The sequence below is a fragment of the Electrona antarctica genome (assembly GCF_951216825.1).
Source record: "Electrona antarctica genome assembly, chromosome: 7".
Lineage (NCBI taxonomy): Eukaryota > Metazoa > Chordata > Actinopteri > Myctophiformes > Myctophidae > Electrona > Electrona antarctica.
This window is the reverse complement of record NC_136812.1, coordinates 31474220-31492524: the sequence shown is the minus strand read 5'-3', so window position 1 is coordinate 31492524 and position 18305 is coordinate 31474220. Positions and strand designations below refer to the sequence as shown.

The following is an 18305-nucleotide window of genomic DNA, read 5'->3' as shown; positions in this document are numbered from 1 at the left end:
TATATTAACCATATCACTGTGCGTTACTATCTATGTAAGGTGTTTGGTATGATGAAAACAACCATATCCTATATTAACCATATCATAGCTACTTGTGGAGAGAGGCCTCCTACTTATAATACCCTTACATGGGTCATATATCCATTAGGAGGCACTGTTTGCTCCTGCCAATTATGGCAACTGCGTTGATGCATTGCGCCAATGAACAGCAATGCATTACTACGTGTGTGTGTATATATCCACGTGTGTGAGATTTAAACCAACAACACTGACTAGTGACTAAACTAAGTCAAGCTGCAACCTACAATAAACTACATTCACTGGTGTAGCACAGTGGTTCTCAAAGTGGGGTCCTTGAGGGGGTTCCAGTGGTTCCCCAGCTTAATGGAAGCAAATGGACCTTGACAGGTCTGTAACTCTGCTCTGAGAGTGTACAAATGAAACCTTGGTTCCGAGAGTTATGGGCATCTGTGGCCATAACAAACTTGGGGTCCTTTAAATAAAAAAGTAGCATCTCAACAAGATGTTAAAGCTATACAGAATAAATTCCACATGTTTTGTTTTGCAAAAACAAAGTTGTTTATGTTTAAACCCCAGAAACCTATTTAATGGAACAATCATGTAAGTTCTCAGTCACTCTTTAACGAGAGACAAATGGACCCACCTTCCTTGACTCAAGGTATTTTGTAGACACACACGGCTCTCTATGGGCTGAGCCTTCCCAACCAGCCGTGCCTTGTTTGTTTTAATGAGTCACAGGCTGATTTTAGGTCTGTGAGAGGGCACGTTGTTGCATAACCACTCAGCCCGGCCCACGCAAACACAGGTGGATATTCACAACACAAGCCGAAACTCCTGGCTGTGACACATCGTGTTGAAATTACAGACCCATGCCTTCACTGGGCCTATATTTACCTTCTGCGAGGTGCAGAAGGTGTGATCGCCATGCTGATAGTGTCACGGAGGAAACCTCATTAGCTGGGTTAGTGTTTGACCGACCCCTCTGGAAGCACTGTCATCTGCCTGCCCTTCCCCTTCTCTCCAACCTCTAATGGCATTATGGAGTTTGTTGATGACTAACCGCCCCTGCCTGGGACTGTTGGGAGGCAGTGCTGTCTGCCAGCTCAGCACCAGCCCATGCATCTGCCTCTGCAGTCAATGAGTCTCTGGGCTGAGACAGCACAACCCTACCACTGTATAGGGTGATTTATACTTATCCAAAATAGGCTATTGACAAGCTTGTAGATCGCCTATTTTCAGGTTCACGACACGGCACACATCCAAATATAAATCAGGCAGGAGCTTGCTTTGCCACCTGCCTCGTTTCTTGAAACGTGCAAGTCTGTACGGACCCACTCTTGGAATGCATAACATCAGAGCGATTCATATCACTTATCGCTTATGCAACTCTTTTTTTATTTTTTTTATAGCCTGGCATATTAGACCAAAGGTGCGTAAAGTCAAGTGACAGCCTTGGTGTGCAAGCCTGCAGGATCCTCTCTGCCAGCAGACTGACATGAACCAGTTCAAAGTTTGAGGAAAGGCTGTAATGGGTTTAGCACAGGGTTGCTAAGGCCACAGCGCTCTGCAAACCCTTTTCTTTTTTCTAGAGGAGAAAACAAGCGAGTAGCTATTGAAGTGTTTTACAGCCAGAGTTCCTTAAGTTAGATGGTTTTTTTTTTGTGTCAGGCAGCAGAAAGGATGATATATGTCGGTTAGATTACTTCTGAACTGCGTGGTAGAACACTGCAAATGAAACACAAAGCAGGACCAACACACGTGCACACTCGCACACGCACACGCTTTCTCACGTCCGTGGGAGATGGACAGTGCTGCTGTGAGATGGAGAACAGAATGCACTCAGTGTCTGTGTGCTGGCCACTCCACCGCATCAACGCACTGGCTTTGTTTGTCCACTGTATATAGAGGTGTTTCAGACACCCAGCCAATGCAAACAGCTGTTCCTCCTCTGCCCACTCGTCTCATACCCCACACCCCCGCAGGGAGACGAGCAGAGCTATGAGGATCGCTGCCATACCACAGATTTGTTTTAAGCCACTCTTGCAACATCATCGTATGACAAACAGTAGCCGATTTACTGTCTATTTTTGCTATACTTTTTTCACAGTTTTTGACCATTTTTCTTGTTGAAAACAATTCAGGCTTTTTATACCATGGCCACAGATAATACTCAATTCTGATTGGCTGGACGGTGTTCAGTATTTTCAGATAATTCTAGACAGTTGCCATAGTGGCCTCATCTCCATTCTATATTTATACGCATTTATCGGACGATAATATCACAGACCATATTGTGTATGGTGTCCTTTTTATCACTTTGACTACCATGATTTGGTATAAAAGTGTGTCTGATGTCAGTTGACATGAAAGACGCTTCTTTTGGCTATGAGACTTTTCACAGGCGTTCTGACGAGACTTTTCACAGGCGTTCTGACGAAGGCGAAGCAGCTGAAAGCTTTCAAGGGGCCCCCAGAACGAAGCCTCCACGCTGGTCTTATTTACGGCCCCTGGGGCCTCTGGGAGCCAGCGGGCGATCCAGTTCGCATCAAGCAGCCGGCTCCGTGGCTAAAGACTTCCAGGCCGGCCCAGCAGCGGAGAGCAGGTGGCTTCCTCCCCCCCCCTCCTTGAATGGACCCCACGGAACAAAAGGCTAGCCCACCACACTGCACGCTTTCACCAGCACTGCCAAGAGAGATGTGACCCGGCCGCTTAGAATTCAGCTCACACCGAGCGTCGGCGCATCGAACACAAATGTGACATTTGTAAAGTATCCTACGTGCCCCCCAACTCTCTCTCACTCACACACACACACACACACACACACACACACCCCCAACTACAGTATAAGCTGCTCCCTAACAAGCAGAAGCCTTTCCCCCTTCTTCTTTCCGGTTAGTCAACTCTTTGGGTGGAAACTTGGCGATGGTACACACTCACTGACTTCAGCCTGACCCCTTGTGGTTTCCGAATGTGTTGTGGTGGAAGGCTGGGAGATGGATGAGAGCTTGAAGAGGAGGACGGGTCGAGGAGGAGGAGGAGGAAGAGGAGGAGGCGGTGGGTTGAAGTTCTCAGGATAGAGCGTAATGCAGCAATGCTCTTATCCTCCTCCGTCCTCCCATGCACGCAGCTCTCAGCAGCAGCAATCCTGTCCTCTCTCCAGCTCAAGGAGACCCGCTACAGTACTGTCTGACAAGAGGACAACAAATATTAGGTTCTAGAAGCAGGCTTCTCCTTGCATTTTCTTTAACACTATATTTGTGCCACCTCATTTGTCAGTGCTCAACATTGTGTGCATGTTTCTTTCTGAGCTGTCGCCCACTGCTACTGTACAGTACAATCCCCAGTGTCAATTTGACTCGGCGGGTGTACAAATAGAACCAAATGGACCCCGTTGTGCACGCCAAGTAAAAACAGTCTGCAGTGCACGCTGGAACATGTATTGGCTTCCACCAGAGCAAGTGACGTTTCGGGCCTCAACAGCCCTTCATCAGACTTACAAATGGATACATGAACACTAAGGATTTTCCTGTGTAGCAGTGGGCAACATCTAAGATTAAAAGTTGTTTATTTTGCTCAGTGACTGCATGCGTATTAGTTGAGGCGTTTCATAGGCATTTTAGGTTTTCATGGGGGCCTCCAGAAAGAAGCATCCACAATGGCATTTTTTATGGGGCCATACACGTATATATGAAGAGTTAAATTAAAAAAACAAATTATATATATTTATATATTTTGCATTTATCCTCACTGGAACTCAGGGCTGGGCAATAGATGAGTCTACTCCGCTATGATATTTTGGTGAACAACGTGAATAATTAGCCTAATATCCCAAATACTTGTTCGTTGTCTCTTTTTCGACAGTTCAAAGAAAAAGATATCCAAAAATAATCTTTCAACAGTTCAAAGAAAAATAAATCACTAAAAATACTTTCCTGCTGCATCTTCTTCAAACGGTGTTCTTCAGTAGTCTGATTTCAGTCAATAAATATATTAAAACATTGAGGGAGGTGAATTGAATAATTTGAGATGTTTCGAACACCAAATGTTCAGGGCTGTTAATATGATAACGCTTTTGAATAAACATGGCCCAGCGCTACCTGAGCTGTGCGTGTGGTTGTGTGTGTAGACTTACCAGACTGTAGTGTTTTGTTTTTCCTCTCCTGGCTCTCCCAGCTGGTCCTGCTTTAGTAGATTGGTCTTGGCCAGCAGGACCCGTGTCTCTGGCTCCCGTTGGAGCCCAGAGGTTCTGTCTGCCCCATTACACTGCAGAACCCTCAACTCTGACAGGTTCAGCTCAGGCGGCCAGGCTCGGTTCTCTTTTCACTCTTTTGATCTGGCGGCTGGCTCTCCTTGCCCCCCCCCCCCCCCCCCCATCATTCCATTTTCCAGTTTCCCAGCTTTAAGCCCCTCCCTGCCTCGCTCTGTGTTTCTCGCCCTGAAATGTGAGCGGGTTCCTTCCTGTGAGAGCTCTCTTTAAAGTCCAGTGTATGAACTGGCACAAATATAGAGAGTTCTGTTCTTCACTCCGACACGCCGGCTGTGTGATCCTGGGCCACCCAGAACCAAACCAACCTTAGTTCATACTGTAGCTGGACTGATGCCAGCCAGGTATAAAGACAACACCCGCTCTCTCTCTCTCTCTCTCTCTCTCTCTCTCTCTCTCTCTCTCTCTCTCTCTCTCTCTCTCTCTCTCTCTCTCTCTCTCACACACACACACACACACACACTTATATGAAAAGGTGGGGGCCTCCATGCAATAGCACCTATGTGCTATAGTCAGAGCCAACACACACATACACACGGCTTTATGAAAACCGTATGGGCGACTGCTCTGTTGGTGTAGTTTTTCCATAAATCCAGACCCCCTTCCTTCTAAAAGTCTTTTCTTTTTGATGACTAATCTGTAGCTTACTAAATGCCCCCGCCCCACCAGTGTCTTCACTCCGTTTTCCATGTATTTCGTTTTTTAATAGAATTTTCCTCCCCCGTTTCAAACCGAAAAATCGCAGTGTTCATCGAGGACTTCACACATGGCAGCCTTATGGGCCCCTTCGTACCCTGCCTCTCTCCGGGGCCCGTCGGGCTTTGATCACAGCCAAGGACTGAGGTTCCCATGGGCCCCAGCGCTGCAGCCAGGGGTCAGGAACTGGCAGTAAAAAGGAGGGTTTGTTAGGGGTCAGTGGCTGGTTAACTCCAGAGGTGTGTGTTGTAACTGGGCCCCCTGGGGAAGAGAACACACTGTCTGTCCTGGTACGTAACCTCAGTACCGGGCCATGCAGGGTTGTCTGTCATCAGTGGTATTGTAATTTAACTCTTGAGTGGACAAATGGGTCCATTTGTCCACTCTCAGGGTTACAGACCTGTAAGGGTTCATTTGGTTCCTAAATATGAGTCATTTAACTAGGCACTAGGGAGACCCCCTTCAACCCTTCTTCTGGACCCCTGGTGGGGCCCCCAGACCCCACGTTGAGAACCAGTGAGCTAGGCAGACGGGGAAACAGGAGTTTGGACCTCAGTGGAAATCTCATGTTCCAACTCTCACTCACGTGCGAGACAGACTTCCATCTGGCGTCCAGACGGCTCTGAGAGGCTGTGTGTTTGTAGACCAATTTGCGTGTCCTCATGGCGCTGTGTAGTGTGAGGGGTTGGTGGGGGGGGGGGAACAAACAAGGCGAATTAGTCTCCCAACACAGCAGTGTTTCTCGAAAGCCAGAGTTGAGAGTGCTCCTCGCTTGGCGTGTCTGCCTAGTACTTATGAAAGGCAGCTGGGTGGATACATATCTCCCGCTGTGCCCATCATCTACCATTTATCATCGTCTGCCATGTGTCATCGTTGTCTACCACGGGTTTGTTTTGCCATCACTTTCCCTCTCGAGGAGAAACTGCATTTACTTGGCCATTGCACTGACGACCCCACAACCAGCCAATGTGGAGACGAACCAAAGTTTGGCCCATAATGGAGATGCCCTAGGGGACTCTGGGTAAGATGGCTCTGCGGGAGGTTAGCCACTAAACCTCCTGCAAAGCTACACGGACGAATTGGAAAGACTTTTTTTCATCAAATATAATGTTCTTATTTTGTCCGTAGTCTAATTTGCTATGAAATCACATACTGTACTGATCAAAACTAATCTTTGAAATTCCAGTCTCCAGTTTTAGTTTTAGTTTTCTTCAGAATAGCAAGGGCACTGATTTAACAAATGCAGAAATACAATACTTTAAAAATGATATTGACTTGCTTTGTATGTCCCTGACAAATCATGGGGCGCACGCTGGCCTAGTAGTCCAGGCGCATGCCACATATAGGCTCTGGCCTGACAGCGCGTCGCGTCTTTGAGTCCCGTTCATGAAGACCTTTGCTGCGTGTCTCTCCCCTTCTCTCTCTCCCTCTTTCCTGTCATTCTTCACTTGTATCTATCAATAAAGGAAGAAAAGCCAAAAACAAATCTTTAAAAAGAATGTCAGTCACAAGACGGCATGATGATAACGCATGGGCTAGCCGTCTATAAGAGCATCGCTCTGTTTGCGTGTGTGTGTGTGTGTCTGTCTGTGCCAATCAGAACCTACCTCCAATCATGTTGTTTTCACATATATTTTATTTAACTTTGATTTTATAATGACAGACAAAGGGGGCTCGGATCAGGTGTAATAGATTGGTGTCAGACATGCATCATAACATAGATGCCACATGGAGTCCCATATCCACATGAAGCCACTCTGTTCCCATGTCTATTCCGAGATCCATATGATTGCATGGAGATGGAACAAGTTTCAAAGTTTCACTACAAATTGTTTTCACCACCACTACGTATTCATCTGTGTATTTGGGACACACAAGTCCCTGCCTCTTAGTTGCTTTTTTGTGTTCCTGATTACTTCCCTGATTAATTATTGACCCGCTTAACTCTGCCTCTGTCAGACCCCGCTGGCTTTACATGCAAACCTCTAACTTGATGAATACCTACTTGCTGCAGTGAGCCTGTCCTCACTGTGTGAGCCAGGACTGTGTCTCTCTCTGTTGTCCTAATGTGTGACACACAGAAGAGAAGGACGGAATGCCTACTGCTTCAGTCAGCCTGAGGACTGTGTCGCTCTCTGTTGTCTTATGTGTGACACACAGAAGGAGGCCCTAGGACCGGGGGGACTGGGGGGGAGACAGACAGTGTTGGGAGGCCGTGGGGAAGGAAAGCTGTCTCTCGGTGGTCATAAACAAGGCCATTAGGAACCAATTTAAAGTAATGGAGCTCTAATGAAAACAAGATGGCCCCTGCCCTCAGAATTCCACACTTCCATAATTGTGCGTCGCTACGGCCGCAGCGCTCGGCAAGCGGCGGCCATCAGTAAACACTGGCATGCTAATGAAGACTGAGTGTCCCCAGTGTGTGTGTGTGTGTGTGTGTGTGTGTGTGTGTGTGTGTATGTGTGTGTGGAGATCCTGCTGCTTCCTCTGACGAGAATGCCTGTCATGTCCTCTCGCTGGTTGGTGTGTAGCTGTGGAAGGGGAAGAAAATACAGTCAGACAGCCCCCCACCTCCTCCAGCCCCCCGCAGAGATTCTTGAGCTCCTCACAGGGAGCACAGAGACGCAAGGGAGGGTCGGGGGCCTCTAGTCTATAGGATTGTGTCTCGTGTGGTTACACACACAACGACACACAGACTGCTGACGGCGTATAAGTTTTACCTGTAGCTTTCCTGCTCACGGCCGTTGTACTTAGAGACTTGGCAGTCTGTTCCCAATTTGCAGCACAAGGTTGCACCACTTTCCACACACTGACCAAGATGGCACGGTACACATGTGTTCATAAGGGCAAAGACAAGTTGCCGCAACCTGTTGAAGCTGCATATTTTAGCATATAGGCTCTGTTTTGAAAATGTCAGCAGCACTCACAGCTGCCTAAAAAGCAAGGTGTTAGCTTAATTACCGCCCCATGACCTCCGTCTCGCATCTCATGCCAGCGTGTTCACTGGGTGGTTGCTGACTTGACATGTCTGACGTGTCTCAGTAATGATCGGGTGGCACAGTGAAACCCTTCTGTATTTACACTCTCAGAGTCACAAATGGATTAAGCAATGCTTTTTTACTGTGTGTCAAATCCCTTTGCAATCTTATCTACAACGAAGGTGGGACTGCAAACAGCTTTTCTTGGCTTTGTATCACACACGCAATGGAGCGTGAGTGCGCACTTATGCTGCAGTGTTTTAAAGTGAAAACATTGCTGTTTTAATGCATCCAGGGGGTACAATGTGTTTTCATTTAGGTGCACAACGTGCTGCAGTTAAGAGTTTTGGCACTAATGTTTAGGTGACACAGACTTTGATGAAATTAACGCTTCAGTCTCGTTTATGGGACAACACCTTGTGTAAAGGTGCGTTCAGACTTGAATGGTTCGAGCGGCGCGATTACATACAAAGTCAATGCAAAGACGAGAAGTTGCGCAAACGGGGCGAACCGAGGCGAATATATATATTCAGGTCTGAACACAGCTTTAAGGGTAATACAAGAGTATTTTGAATGTTCAGAATTGTTAAATTGGTCCACACCAAAAAGAGAAGCAGCAGTCTTTCATTTACTTTAGGGAACCATTAATGCAGTAGATATATCTATGCAGGCAGGACAGGTGCCAATTACCTTTTTACATTGTGAATGGACACACACACACACACACACACACACACACACACACAGACGGAGCACTCCGCATGCACAGAGAGCACTCCCTAAACTAGTGTTTAAATGTGTGAGCTATTAATTTAGTTACACATATACTCTGTAATTTCACATTTTACAACAGGCTACAGTCCAAGCAGACTAAAGGCACTATGTCGCCCACACATTTCTAAACATTGCCGTCACTTCAGTCCTACTGTGAAATAATTTAAATGGCATATAGCCCTTGTTTTTTTTGGGTTCATCCTCATTTGGGGAAGCTGGGAAGAGAGGACCAGAGAGAGGATCTCTCATGTTGTTTAGGTTTTGCTTTAATCGCTCCTAAAAGTCCATTGCATATTGTGGTATTTAAAGGCACGTATTATGTTTCTAAAGGCACATTTGTACGTTTCAATTTGCATTTTCCCCAAAGGGAACAAAAATACAGGGTTTATAAATCAACTACACAACACAAACCTCCACACATGCAGTGTTTGTGGCTTGCATGATGACTGACGAGAAGTGTTTTCTTGTGGTAGCGTAGCGTACTTTGATCCATTGTCGCGTCGACTCATTTGCTTATCTATTCATCCTCCAGCACTTCCGTATTGCTGAGCGTATCATGGTAAAGTGGTCGCTGCTGGCTCTGTGCGTGTACTTGTGTAGTGTGCAAATCGTATGCTTTAAATCTTTAAAGAGGTTGCGAGTCATTAGTTGTGGTGCAGACTCTCATTAGCGAGGCAACCATCTGATAACGCTACCTGACAGAGACGTATGCCGTCATATAATTACTTCCGTAAAGTAAACTTGCACTGCAGGGAGAGTGACAGAACGAGGTGAGGAAGAAGACTCTCTCTTCCTTGATGAGAATGTGGGTGTCTATCTGATGGAGGGTTTCTTTTCCCGTGGCTCTCTGGTAGCACAAGGCCTTATCTGTGAGGGAGAAATGATGCAGAGAAGATGTGTCCTAACTAATGCAGTCTCTTGTCCCTGTCTCTGGGGATACACACACACACACACACACACAGCTCCTCTGTGCTCTCTCTCTGTGCGTGTGTGCGCGCCTCATTGGCTGAAACGAGCCTGGCTAGTAGCGTTTCTGTGGGGAGGGTGGCTGGGCCCTCCCTTCTCTTTTCTTCTATACAGTGAGAAACACAGTTACAGGCCCGTCTCAATCTCTCTCTGGTCCAGATGGTTTTGGACTAGACTGTGGCCTGCATGCTGCCTCTTTATGTTGGACCACGGTACACCCCCCCCAAGACCGGATATTAACCCCCCTCCCCGTTCTCAGATAGACACACACACACACACACACACACACACACCCACACCTATTCCATTCAGAGGGCCCCTAAAGTCCCCCCCCCTCTATGTTAAGCCGAGTGAAACATGGAAATGTGAATCTGCTGACAGCCTCTCTTGTGTGAGGCCAGGAGAAGGGGATATCGAGGACCAAGGGAGAGTAGTGTACAGTAGGTGCTGTACAGTAAGAATGTTGTTGTTTATCCTGATTGCAGTAACCATGTTTATCTACGATCAATTGATTGATTGACAATTCTATTTCACAGTATGCAGAATGGGTACATTTCAAACGAAAGCACACGTCGATACACCAACTGTTACTTTGTGGATGAACCATGATAAAGCATTTACACTCGTTTACAACAGGGTCCACCTTTTTCATTTCATCAGAGTCAAAAGCTGTGTGCTGTTTGAGTCAGTCGTGTTGCTTTTTGTTTTTTTTGGCATGTACGCATTGCGAGGAAGTAACACCTGGTTTTTGCATAAACATGTTGTAATCATTTGAACCAGACACCGCCAGAGCTTCCACTTTTTCATTTGCATTTTTCCAGCCCTACAAGCCAGATTGAAATTGGGACACAACCGTCTGCATTGCAGTTCGATGTCTTCCGAAAGGTCAAATAATGACCGATATAGCGGGGCCTAAGTGAAGCTCTGAGACTACAGACTCAAAAGTCACGAATGATGATAAATAAATAATAAACAACGGCAATAAATAAATAAATTAACTGAGCTTTTTTTGTTATTACTGGCATGCAGACTCAATCCATTTTATTTTTGTTGAAATGCTGTTTGTCTCTGCACCGGGGCAGACATCCATGTGCACAGTGCACGTGCACAAGCTCCCAAGTAAAGCTCCCCTGCCAGGTGTGGGCGGGCCTTAGGCCCAGCCACCCACCCCCCCTCCCCCACCTGAAAAGAGGCCCAGATCTTCGGGGGCTGGATGGGGGGTGCTGCAGTACCCCATCCCTCCTCTGTCTGTCTCTGACCGCAAGCTGGCCCTTCACACACACACACACACACACACACACACACACACACACACACACACACACACACACACACACACACAGAGAGAGAGCCACACTGCTCTGATCAGTGCTGCTGCTGCAGGGCTGCTGTGTGATTGTGTGCAGCGGGACAGTGTCACCCTGCCTCACCATCACGCCTCAGCTCTGTACTTTGATCCTCCTCTGAAGCCCTTTAAACGCTTCGTTAGCCTTTCACAAGGACACAGAGAGAGAACGCCTCCGTGCTTTAACCCTCTGCAGGGCTCTCTGTGGCGCGACACCGTCCCCGTGGAGGTGCTGTTTCCCCCTCCTGTGTTTCTTTTGCCTTCCCTGGCTGGATTCATTCTCGGCTCATCGCAGTGCTCAGTTGAGTAGCGCCGAGTCCCCTCCCCTCCCCGCCCCGCATCCCACCGTTGGTAGTGATTATGATTCTGAACACTGCAGAGCAACTCAGGCCTCAGTTAGAGTATGCTTAGTTGCGGAAATAGCCGATCTACAAGCTGAAAATGTGTCGCAGTGCTTGTAGATTGTCTGTTTCCGGTGCGCGACTCCGGCACGCAACAGAGTTAAATGGGCTGTAAAATCAGCAGCCCACGGGGCGGTTTTGGACCCCAGCCCTCCTCATAGACGACACAGCCTGAATGGAGCTCATTGACGCTCCTCTCTCGCTCTCTACACCCCCCGCCCCCTCCACACACAGACACACCAACCCCGTTCCACCCCTCCCTCCTCCCCTTTCCCCTGGATTGTCACCCCCCTGAAAAGGGCCTTTCAGGGGCCTCCAGACTAGCAGGTCGAGACCACAAAACCCTCCCTCCTGGGGGGGAGATAAAGGGCTATAAGGCTCTGCATCAGTCAACTCGTCAAGAGAGCCGGCCAAAGCTCCGTCACACTGCTCACCGTGGCGGTGCCACAAACACAGGCTTTGTCACTTCCAGGGGGACACAAACAACACGGTTAGAGTGTCTCTCTGAGACACGCTGCGCATGCACGGATTCGTTATGGGTTTGTTGTCTTGTGACAACTCCTATGTCAAGCATGCGTGTTCGGTCCAGTGTTTTTTGAGGCATAGTAAGTAACTACACAGTGGAATTCAACTCGGAGAGTGTACAGATGAAACCAAATGACATGGGACCCTATGGGTCTGTTTATATGCTCAGAGTTAATATGACGTGACAATGACACAGACTTAAGTTGAGAGTTCCATGTTTTGCAGACTTACCGACCGCACCCTGTGCTTTTGTGTGTGTGTGTGTGTGTGTGTGTGTGTGTGTGTGTGTATGTGTGCCGCGCGCACGTGCGCATACGCTCTGCTCCACTCTTATGCTATAGTCCTGCCTGAAAAATGAATGTCTGTCTTGAGTGGTGATGAATTATCCATGGTTGTTAAAGTTTTGGGAACATCTTTAACTGTAGTACTAGTAGTAGCTCCCTCTGTCTACCTGCACTATTATTTACTGCTGTCTGTCCTCATGCAGTACGCATATATTCCAGACAGTAACATTGTGAAGAGGTTCTGTAAATACAGAGTGTAATAACTGGATAGTGTAAGGTACTCCCCCCTGCCTGCTTACCAGCACAGTCCGCTCCTGTTCACCTGACAGTGAGGAGTTTGCATGTGGAGGAACACTCTGTTCTCCTCCTCAGATCAGCTCCCCACTGAACAGACCTAGAAGGTTGGGGATCCAGAACCAGATCCAACATTGAGGAACCGGAATCGGTTCCATCATGCTTGGAACTGTTTCCGGAACCGGTTCTATCACACTGGTCAGACAGAACTGGTATGTGGACTTTACGTCTGCTATACAATTACAATGCCGGTGTTTCTCAAACTTTTTAATTTCAAGGACCACACGGCTAGGTGTGCTGTCATGCTCATTTGAGCACTGGTAGAGAGAATTTCAACAAATCACATTGCTTGGTCGGAAGTCAGAACTATATGTTGTATCCTTAATACACTCCTTGTATGCGTGAATGTTACTGGTGGGTCATTAAATTCATCCCGTGTTCTCTTCCAGGGCGTGCCCCAGCTGCCATGCGCCAAGGCCCTGTACAACTACGACGGCAAGGAGCCCGGCGACCTCAAGTTCAGCAAGGGTGACGTCATCATCCTGCGACGGCAGGTGGACGAGAACTGGTACCACGGCGAGATGGGTGGCGTCCACGGCTTCTTCCCCACCAACTTCGTCCAGATCGTCAAGCCCCTCCCCCAGCCCCCGCCCCAGTGCAAAGCCCTCTACGACTTTGAGCTCAAGGACAAGGAGGCCGACAAGGACTGTCTGCCTTTCTCCAAGGTGAGAGTCACCATCTTCTATATCTATAAATGCACCATGTCTTTGTCTGTGTGTACGGCTGTAATGCACGTACTGTAACTGCCCCACCGACTTCAGATTTGACACACGCGTTCCACCCCCCCACAGGGAGTGCAGTGCCCGGTGTCACAACACACGGTTGTCCAGAACCGCCACAAAAGGTCTCTGCCCGGGCTCTGGACAGGGCCCCTGCCCAGACTCCATATATGGAGCTGGCCTGTTCTGACATCACAACAATCCATATTTGGGAATGCCTGACACAGAACTCCACCGAGAGACAGATACTGAAATCTCCATATATGGGCATAAAAGGGACACAGACAGATGGGTGGAACGGGCTTTCTCAAGTTGAGAAAGCCCGGAGGGGCGAAACGTTGTTGTATTTATAGGTAATAAAAAAGAGGGGAGCAGATATATCGTGTGTGGACATTCCACTTTTTTCTTCATTCAGTTATTTTTTGGGTCCAGCACCGTATTCTGAAACTGGGATGTGCATATCGTTTTCCTGCTTTACATATGGAACGGGTACTTGACACAGGTACAACGGGTATTGCATAGCCGGGTGGGGCATGGATCACCAACATCCATCGTTACCGACTCTGTGCCCTACAGCCGGGCACCAGTCTAGTTAATACAAAATAATCGCCTCATCGCAATTATTTGAGGCACTGCAATGTATTTGATGTTTACCTTGCTTACTGTATTGAGTTGCTCTGGATTAAGAGTGTCTGCTAAATGCCTAAATGTAACCAAATTTGACTGAGGGATTGCCATTGAATTATTTGGAATTTTCGTTTTTTCATGTCATATGAAAGCAGGGAATCATAGCTTCAAATTGACATATTGGTTTTTCAGGTTGACCCACCAGTTTTGGAGATATGACTTATAGAGTAATGTCTTGCAGAAAACAGCGAGTTGAACAAACAGGCTTGAAAGGTTCACTTCTGTGGTCTCTAACATTACACCTAGCTACATGTTTAAGCATTTATTTCATATTTACATGTTGATTTCAGCTCTGACACTTATTTCAGACATGCTCTAGTATGTGAAGAGTCTGCCTGTGATATTAACACATTTAAAAAAAATAAAAAGTTTTTCTCCTCTGGTGAAAAGCTGGAATTTGCGCGATGGCAGGCTCTCAGTCAAATCTGGTCACAAATTGTAAATCGATCTTGATTAAAAAAAATCACACCCGTGTGAAGTGAGGGGCGCTAATATATTAAAGTCTAACTCATGTTGATTAGGTGATGTAAGGGTGATGTAAAACAAACGGTGTAAACGCAAACATTAAACGCCTGGCTCGGTTAAGGCTTTAACAATAAAGAGACAATATGACGTAAATGACACATTATGACGCACATTTTCCCTTCATTGTCAATGTGTTTACAAAACAAACATTGAACTAAAGACAAACATTAAACCTGCGTATAGGAGGGGGCCGAGGGGCTAGCGCCCCTCAACAAAAATAGTGGAAATAGCCGATCTACATGCTCAAAACGCGTGAGCTGGTAGATCTCCACTATACTGTACATGTTTTTGAGGGGCGCTAGCCCGTCCTATATACAGGTTTGTTTTTAGTTCAATGTTTGTTTTAAAAACGCCATTGACAATGAAGGGAAAATTTACGTCATATTGTCTCTGAATTGTTAATGGTATTTAATGTTTGTGTTGGCACTGTTTGTTTTACATCAGCATTACATCATTAGACTTTAGCGCCCCTCACTTCACACGGGTGTGATTTTTTTTTAACAAGTATATAGGTATTCTATTATGTAAGTTATTCTTCATATCTGCCCTATGCACTTTTTTTCTTCTTGGCTTAAAAGTACAAACAGAATGTTTTTTTAATTCATAATTTTGTAATGTTCAACCACACGCCAAGCGCAATTATTAGTACAAATGTCATAATCGTGACAGACAGCACTAGGTGAGAGAGATGCACAAACGCATATTACACACAGACACACCGCTCGGCAGTTGCCACCCCCCCCCCCTGGGTGCTGCCACGTTGGTAATGGCCCGGGCTAAAAAAAGGGCCTCTAATTACGGTGACGCACTTTTCTCTCTCTCTGTCTCGATCTTTCTCCCCCAAGCAATCATTTTCTCAAGTTCCAAACACACTGCGACGACTCGAGAGGTTTGTCCACTCAGAGAGAGAGAGAGAGAGAGAGAGAGAGAGATGAGCAGCAGTAATTAAATCTGTACAGCATGAGTCGGGCACGGCACACATTAAAGGTATACGGACCAGATCTTAGTTCAGTGTTCCCCTCAGTTACACAGGTGATTTAATGGCCAAGAAAGTACAGAAGGGGGGGCACGGGGCACGGTGGTGCAGTCAGTAGTGCTGTCGCCTCAAAGATAGAAGGTCCTTGGATCGATTCCCGCTAAGGATGCTGTGGTCGCTGGGGGCGTGTTCTCTCCTCCGTGTCATCAGTGCTAGGTAGGGTTGGCAAAAGGGCCTTTCTGTATGGAGTTTGCATGTTCTCCCTGTGTCCCCTAGAGGTACCCTCATAAAAAACAAGCGGTAATCCTGGTCTCTGAGGCAGTATATATACTGCCTCCCACAGGCCAGCCTGATGGGGGGGAAAGGAACTGGTTGGAATAACGTGTTCCTTACGTCAGGTGAAAAGAAGTGGCTTGGACTCATGCATGGAAAATAAAGTACAGATGGAACCAAACGGACCCACCGTTTGGTTACGTTTACGTACTTTAAATTCAGTGTTGAAATGAACACTACGGATTTGACTGTGTGTACGAGTCAGGTACACTGGTACAGTACACAAACAATATGGACCAAAACTTCAGCTCAATGTTTTTTCTTCAGAAAAAAGTTCACACCCATATCTAAAAGAAAATGGGAAGGAGACCCAGCTAAAAATCAGCCTTTTGCGAGGGAAGCACACCTGTACCTTGTCTCCCTGGTGTACAAATGAGGAAAAATGCTGTACGAATATATGAATCCAACTCTACTGTAATGTTTCTTGATGTACTGTCAAATGCTGTACTATGTTTTATTTATTTATGCCAAGCGAAAAAAGAAAGAAGGCAAAATGCTTAGTGGGCTGTTTTCCAAAAGGAGTTCTCTATATTAAGCTCCCTTGTTTTACTCCCGGGCAAACTGCCTTTAATGAATCCCCCTGACACACACACACACACACACACACACACTCACACAGACACACAGACACACAGACACACACACACACACACTCTTACCCCAACCATCGCCTCACAGTCACAGTTCCTGCGTCTGTCTCACTAACTATTTGTTCCTAGAGGACGGAAAACTAGTTAACAGCATACTTAACAATGTTCTGCCCAGTAACAAGGCTCCCCTCTCTCTCTCTCTCTCTCTCTCTTCTCACATTTCAGGATGATATCTTGACTGTTATCCGCAGAGTGGATGAGAACTGGGCAGAGGGAATGCTAGGAGATAAAATTGGAATCTTCCCCATCTCGTATGTTGAGGTAAGCAGAACTTGTTAGCCGAATTCCTCAACATCACAAAACCCCCAGTCCCTGCACCCCACACCGCTCCCCCCACCCTCCCCCACCTCCCCCCACGGCGTAGCAGCTCCCCGAGGCGGAACACGAGAGTGACTAGTTTCTATTGATGAAGTCAGCCGAAATTCTCCTTCCCTTCACCTTTGTGAAATGCTGAAATATGTATTTCAGAGAAGCACCAAAGGTGTCTTTGAAGTTACAGGCGGTTGGATGGCTCAGATTTCTCTCCATCTTCTCACTTTTTTTTTTTCAATCCTAATTTATGCTTTGGCAGATAAGTGTTTTGCGGCATCAGCGCATCACCACACCAACGCACGCACATTCTACAGCTTTGACGCAGAGGAAGGTCAGTGGCAGGTGGCACGCACCTGCCCATATTTGTCCATATCACCATCACACTAGGTGTCGTGCAGCTGTGAATGCATGGCTGAAACAAAGGCAAAATATAGTCTAGGAATGGTTGCTATAGCAAAAGGGCATACTGTTGCTAACCAATTCAATCTTTATTCAAGACACTCACAGGGGGGGGGGGGGGGTCCATAGGGCAGAACACATAACCAGTAATAATATAAACCCTAGAACAGCGAAAATAGCCCTTCTACTAAGCTCACCACGTGTTAGGAGGACGTTTTGTAAGCTTGTGGATCTGCTCTTTCCATCAAATGTTTGCCTAGTACGACTTGCCCCAGAATAGGGATGCTAGGGTTCATGAGGTTAACTATAAATGTCAATAAATGTAAAACATTGTGTGACAAAGTCTGCCAACACTTGTGTGACCCCCCCCCCCCCCCCCCCCCTCCACAGAGCTTCTGACTTAAAGCGCATCAGCAGTGATCCATATACATAATGAAAGATCATTGACTGCACCAGAGCCTTGTCTGTGATCCATATACATAATGAAAGATCATTGACTGCACCAGAGCCTTGTCTGTGATCCATATACATAATGACAGATCATTGACTGCACCAGATCCATATACATAATGAAAGATCATTGACTGCACCAGAGCCTTGTCTGCAACTAGAACCCGTATCTGCTAAGCCGTCATCGCGCTGCAGAGCTTTGATAAACGGCAGTTCTCGTGTCATCTCTGCCTATAAGGTTGACAAGGCTCCAGACATGATGATGATGATGAACTTGTGTTAATCCTCATATCTGATTCAGCGGGTGTGAATCAGAGACACACAGGTCGCTCTCTTTTTTAACCCAGTTTTTCTTCCCAATTCAGTTGTTATGCCAATGGGGGTGCATACTTAGTTTAGACTAGTCATTGGTTAGACATGGTTTAAGGTTAGGTTTAGGTGTGCTGCCCCGTGGGAGGTTAGGTTTAGGGTGAGGGTTTGAGATAGGTTGTAGTTGTAGGACTAATGACTGGTCTAACCAATGACTAGTCTAAACCAAAAACTGTCTAAACTAAGTACAATGAATTCCTCCGCACACATTGCTGTATGTCTGTGTGTTATCACTGCTGTTGCATCCTCCCAGATGACAGCAGGTTCCTCCCCAGAA

General features: G+C 46.8%; 1 protein-coding gene across 1 annotated transcript in view; it reads left to right on the top strand.

The window, feature by feature from the left end:
* Positions 1 to 18305, top strand: part of LOC306926036 (E3 ubiquitin-protein ligase SH3RF1-like) — a 68447-nt gene that overhangs the window by 14880 nt on the left and 35262 nt on the right. Inside the window, 2 exon segments of the mRNA XM_079505248.1 lie at positions 12998 to 13273; positions 16664 to 16759. Coding sequence (XP_079361374.1) covers positions 12998 to 13273; positions 16664 to 16759 — 372 coding nt within the window.